The sequence below is a fragment of the Ochlerotatus camptorhynchus genome, unplaced genomic scaffold (genome assembly GCF_037179485.1).
Source record: "Ochlerotatus camptorhynchus isolate MF236.1 unplaced genomic scaffold, CSIRO-AGI_Acam_v1.1 ptg000196l, whole genome shotgun sequence".
NCBI classification, from domain to species: domain Eukaryota; kingdom Metazoa; phylum Arthropoda; class Insecta; order Diptera; family Culicidae; genus Ochlerotatus; species Ochlerotatus camptorhynchus.
Window position 1 is genome coordinate 805,464 of NW_027040686.1, and position 6,425 is coordinate 811,888.

A 6,425-nucleotide genomic window follows, 5' to 3' on the forward strand; every position below is an offset into this window, starting at 1 on the left:
TAATCTAATGCCTGATGACAGGAATAAGCACTATCAGACGGTGATCAGTTAGTCAGTTAGATACCAAGCAAAGACAACTTTGAGAAAGGTACAAATCGGGTTGATTATCTCTTTTTACCAAACTCACCAGATCTCCCCGATTCGTACCTTCCTCAAAGTTGTCCTTGCTCACTTTCTACCTTCTTCAGTTACCCCATCGTAAAAAAGAAAGTTTGATGCTATCAATCTCCCAATTAAAATACAAAATTCCCGCACCGTAGAGCCAGTGTTTTCACTGAAGGTGTACTCGAGAGACCTCTCATCCCAACTAACCATCATTTCACCATTTTAGCGGCAGGTAAGCTTATACAGGCTAAATTTGCCTTATGCAACTTTATTTTGCCTATATAAGCTAGTCTGATTTTCTATTGATTTTTGTAACAATGCCCTTACACATTTGGATAGCTGTTCGACCGCTTTGTGTCACTAGCTTTGAGCAACCTCTCGCTCGGAACACCATGCCCCCTCGTTATTGCCACTGTCCTGATCACAAGCGATGGTATTAAAGGTCCTAACTCCGGCCGGAGTTGGAAGGGAGCAGCACCGTCAATGTCGCGTTCCAGAAGAGTGATTTTTCCACTCACCAGAAAATCACCACGCCAATGTTTTTTGGTGAATTATTCAATCGAGACTCACACTCACACCAAATTGCCAGATTTTTGTACACGGTTGGGACTCCCTTTTTTTACTTCGATATCGTACTTAAAGATGTTTTGTAGCTCATAAAATAGTTCCAAAAATTAACTATTTTTTGAGCTATCAAACTTGTTACAGAACCATACGGTTTCAAAATAAACAAGAGGGTCGCAACATTTTGCGTGCAAAAAAATCTGGCAATTTGGCATTGCTAATTAATTAAACAATTGAACAACTAAACTGGACAATAAAATTTAATACTCACACATATTACTCTTTGTGGCATATTCTCGATATTGTCTGGTTAATAAATCAAGATGCACAATTCTGTTTTAGCTGCATAAAGCAAAGGATCACCCTTCAAACGGATTTTAAATTGCACACTTATAAACTTTACCGGATTAATAAACTTAATGATAATAGTGATGGTTTAAAAGAACACGGTTCTATTACAAAATCATCTAATAGGCTACTGAGCTCCCATGGTAACTTTTGAATAATGTATTACAAAGGTTGCAACCATTAAGTATATCACGCGAACTTGACGAAAAATAAACCCCCTCCCACTGTGTATTAAGCGTTTCTTTCCCTTACAGCGTGACGTTCTTAATGTCTCCAAGGATATTGCTCAATAATAAAGATTTATTTTTTATTTCGTTTCGTTACACAGAATGGTGCACCAGCATTTAATTCACATACAATGGATTCTGACAACTATAATCCTTATCGGAGGAACCTCTTCTGACATCATCTTCTTAGTGACCAACCATCCCGTCATCAATCAAACTATGTACGTCACCTACCCAAACCTTTTTATGCTCGACATGAGCAACCAAGCGGATTTCGAGTTCCCCATAGATCAAGTTATGCTGATTCACGATGGTCTATCACGATACCATTGCAACAATTGTGGAGTTCATTCTATCTACCGGGTGTCCTTATCAGCACTGCCACAACTAACTCATCTTATTCTGAAAAACAATACCCTCCGATACATACACCCGGATGCATTCGAGTACAACACCCGGTTGGAAAAGGTTGATCTTGCCGGTAATCAACTTTCCACATTAAATCCGGAAGCAACAATTCGGCACATTTCTAGTCTATCGATGCTAGATCTAAGTTGGAACGAGCAATTTGACTTGAACAGGGTGGATCTCCAAGGTACAAGGTTAATGTTCTTCACTTGCAATCATTGCCACACTACAATCCTCAATCGAACAACATTGACCAGCACGTCGAGGCTTTCGCAGCTGGATCTTTCGTACAACGGAATGGAGCGAATCGATGATGCTGCATTGGTACAGGCAAAGTATATCCAGATTTTGAACGTTGATGGAAATCGAGACTTGCAACGGTTGAACCTCATATCAGAATCGATCAAGAAACTGAGTGCCAAAGAATGTAATTTAGGAGGAACACTGAATACATCTAAGCTGCCGATGCTGGAATTTATCAATGTAAGAATGAATAAGATTAACTGGTTGGATGAGCATGGATTTATGCAGAATACAGTCCTCAACGGTGTCCTGCTGGACGATAACTTAATCGAAAAGGTCCCGTATTTTCTGCTCGAACTTCCTTTGAAAGGAATGAGGAGGCTGTGTTTGGATAGGAATCCATTGCAACCGGACTTCCAAGTTGATGCAGCAAAGGATTTGTATGCAGCGAAAAAACTACGTAACAATTGTTTGGATGATGCTTATAATTTGCATAAGTTTGAAAACTATTTGCCGAATATCAATGGAAACGCAGTTTACAAGAAGTCTCCTATTCATTACCTTAGTAGTGATGGATTGGTAGATCTTTCGAATAGAAACATCGTCTACATAGAACAAGATTATCTAGTTGATAATGAAAATGTGAAGAAAGTATTGTTTGATCATAACCATTCATTTGACTTCCAACAAAATAGGGTATTTCTTAAAAGCTCATCGATTGAAGGATTATCATTGAAGAACTGCTCGATTACGACAATATACGAGACAACGTTCAAAGAACTACACAATTTAAAATACTTGCATCTCCAAGGCAACCAAATTCAATTCATTCGTTCCGATTCCTTGTTCAAAAATAATCCAAGCATATCATTTATAAGCCTGGCTAACAACAAACTTGATTTCATTGCTGTACTTGCATTCCAAAAGTTAGAGAAATTGGAAATCCTTCAGCTTGACTGGAATGAACGTCTATCCAACAAGGCCAACAATCCGTTCCTACTGAGCACATCACTACGGAAGCTCAGCTGCAGACACTGTCGATTTGAATGGCTGGATGCGATGACCCTAGTAGGGTTGCCAAATCTGCTAGAACTGGACCTAGAGCACAATAACATAGCGATCCTGGATGCCAATAGCCTGCAACGGACAACTCAACTGAAGTACTTAAATCTACACCACAATCATCTGCTGGCCTTTGAACCAAACATCAACCAGCAGAGCCATTTGAAGACACTATGTCTAGGAGGTAGTCCAAATTTTGACTTGGAGCATCCGAAGAATCAAGTTCTGATTGATAATATCCAGAAGATGATGCAGCTTGACAAGGATTGTCCCGATCAACAATTTTCCAAGGAATTGGATAAACGATATAACAAAGTCAAAAATGAAACCAAGTTGCATCCAAAGATTGAGGTTGCATCATTGATGAATTTAGAAACATCATCAGCCGAGAGTATAAGGACAGATATGACTAATTTCGTAGTGCTAGGTTTTGTTTTTTTTTTTTTAATATTTTGTGTTATTTTTATTCTTAGTAACATTTGTTTATCAGTGCTGCGAAGGGCTAGAGTACACAATCAGAAAGATGTTTGATTTTAATTTTTTTTTCAATCTATTGAGATAGGATAAACTGTCTCTGTAATACTGTCCCTACCCGAGCAAAGTTTTTTTTTCTGGATTTGTTTTCCATCGATCTTGTTTTCCATACTGAGCACCACTGCTCCTGTCACCAGGGAGGTAGCTCCCACATCTCGACCCTTCCTATCGACCCATCATCTCATGAACTGGGGACCAACGGTTTCACTTCCCTTCCCAAGGAAGGCGTGATCAGAGATGTTATACCTCAGAACATCCCGGCGGCGCCGACTGGGAATGAACCTAGGCCTGCTGGGGTGAGTGGTAATCACGCTTACCACTACACCACCGGCGCCGCTTAGAAATTTAGACAAACTGCATACGATGCCAAAGTGTGCTGCTGGTGGCAATAATACCAATTTGCAAAACAAATGTTAAATGTGTTTGTTAAAGCGAAGGATGATCGAAAGGACATGTAAGTATACTTGAACGTATACATACACACATATCCTATCGATTATGCATTATGATTATTATCCTATTGATTATGCTTCGCATCTCAATATATGTTCCAAATTCAAAATAAAGTACAAATCATTTTAATCTACGTGCTCCAGTTACTACAGTAACTTACCAGCCTTAATTGTTATGATATATATCTAAGTGTTTTTACATTGTTCCTGCCTTGGCAATTCAGTATTTTAATCAGGTTTTTTTAAACCTGCATGCCAGTATAACAATTGAAATCTTAAAACTAAAAACAAAAACAAAATCTTATCTTTACTGTCTTTTGAACGGTTATCCAGTGATTTTTTTTTTTATGAATTGACAAATTATGTATCTTGACGAAGCTATTTTTAACGGATTACTTTGTATGGATAGCTGTTATAATGACTTTTTAATAATTATTGTAGTACTGCAAAAACTATTTTGTTCGCCACGATGGTGATGATGGATTTTTGATATTTGATTTAATAGTAGTAGTAAAAAAATAGTAGTCTACAAAGGTTTGAGCCTCACGCGCGTACGGATATAGAGGACTGAATTTAACATTTGATAAAAAAAAAAATGCAATTTTGAAGCTTATTTGGAAGATACCTTGAGTTAGTAAAGACTGGACTCGGAAAAAGTGAGACACACAAAAATGATCACCAAAAATTCATTTTAAATCAGATACTTCTAAATTTTTTAGGAATTAAATAGCTATTTATTAGTTATGTTTTGGCATAATTTATTTATTGAATTTCCTCCCCCAAGCTGAATGCTCGTACATTTCTCTTAACACTGCTCATGAGATCTTGGGCGAGGCTTTGCCCATCTTCCTTACACAATTTCTCCCAGTTTTTCTTCAAAGCTTCATCGGTTTTGAATGTTTTTCCGCTTTTCTTCAACTTCTTCTTCATTATCGCCCAAATCTTTTCGATCGGACGAAGTTCTGGTGTATTTGGCGGGCTCGCCTCCTTCGGGACCACATTAACGCCCTTCGCTTCGTACCAATCCATTACAGGCTTGGCGTAATGGCACGAAGCGAGATCCGGCCAGAACAGCGTGGGACCACGGTGAGAGCGGAGGAAGGGCAGCAAGCGCTTCTACAAGCATTCCTCTCGATAAATCTGCCCGTTTATGGTGCCAGTTGTAACGAACGGCTTGCTGTACCGTCCGCACTCGTAGATCGCCTGCCACAACAGGTACTTCTTCGCGAATTTGTCCATCTTTCTCTTCGGGAACTTTTCCGGAACCTCCATGCGGGACGTACCGACATAAAACTAGAGGTCGGGGATATTTGTATGGTGTCCGCCTTGATGTATGTCTCGTCGTCCATATTTAACAGCCACTCACGGTACAGCTTCCGCGCACGCAATTTGGCCACCGTGTTTTGCTTGTCAGTCCGGTTTGGCGCCTTCCTGACCTTAAAAACACGTAACCCAGCCCGCTTCATGAGCTGCTGGACGAACCACTTCGACGAATTGACCTTTTTGGTCACGTCTCGGGTGGAAAGGTTCGGGTTATTCTTAAAGTACTGCCTTATCTTCCGCGCCTTCTCTGGGTATTCCTGGAACATCTTCACAACGTCGGACACGGTGGAATGGTGGATTCCAAGCCTTTTGCCGATCCATCTGTGCGACTGACCAGGATTATCGATCACCGCGCCCAAGATTTGCTGGCGTAGCTCTTCTTGTTTCGAATGCATCTTAAAAACTTCTTGACAGATCGCGATAAAATTTTGTACTTACCCAAAATTTAGTTAATTTTTACCCACGCGATAAAAAGTTACACCCAAAACAAAGTGTCGACTTTTTCCCGAGTCCAGTCTTTAGTAAGTTTTCTGGCAAATTTTGGGGGCTCGTGAGCATTCCTGACATTGCTGAAAATTATGATAGCATCAGATTGCGGGGTTACTAGTGTAATAGGATGCTTTGTTGATTGTTCATTAACTCTTGATTGCTTGTAATACTTATGAATATTTTAGGTGGACAAAAAAGCGAACTAAGACGTGGACGCCTAAGCTTTTTCACATTTATATCGCTGTGAAGAAACTGTAAACTCTAGAGGGAATTTATATATGTAAATGTAACCAGCTCGTTTTTTTGCTAACCTGGTTAAAATGTTTACATTTAATTATCTTAAAGATAAATTGTCCAGCTCAAACCTTTGTAGGGGTAAAAGGTCGGACTATCATCATCATAAGTATAATGGGAATTAATCGTTGCAATTGGGGATTGCAACGATATTTGCCTGAAATTATTTATTATTCTGTTGGACATTTGTTCTAAAGTCTCAACATTCGAAATTCTATGTACCACTACTGAGGGGAGGCAACTTCTATGTACCAGGGAGGCAACTTCAAAATCATCTTCAGAACTTTGTTCTGAATCCTTTGAAGTGCTTTTTTTCTTGGTAGTGCAACAACTAGACCATATTGGCACAGCGTAAAGAATTGCCTGGTCTAAAACT

The 6,425-nt window shown here is 39.4% G+C and overlaps 1 protein-coding gene across 1 annotated transcript; it reads left to right on the forward strand.

Annotated features, from left to right (window-relative positions):
• The first annotated feature begins 1,346 nt into the window (after nucleotides 1-1,346).
• Nucleotides 1,347-3,949, forward strand: LOC135702677 (protein artichoke-like). The gene is made up of 2 exons (XM_065223704.1): nucleotides 1,347-3,348; nucleotides 3,924-3,949. The coding sequence occupies exons 1-2, from the start codon at nucleotides 1,347-1,349 to the stop codon at nucleotides 3,947-3,949; spliced, it is 2,028 nt and encodes a 675-aa protein (XP_065079776.1).
• The last annotated feature ends 2,476 nt before the right edge of the window (nucleotides 3,950-6,425 follow it).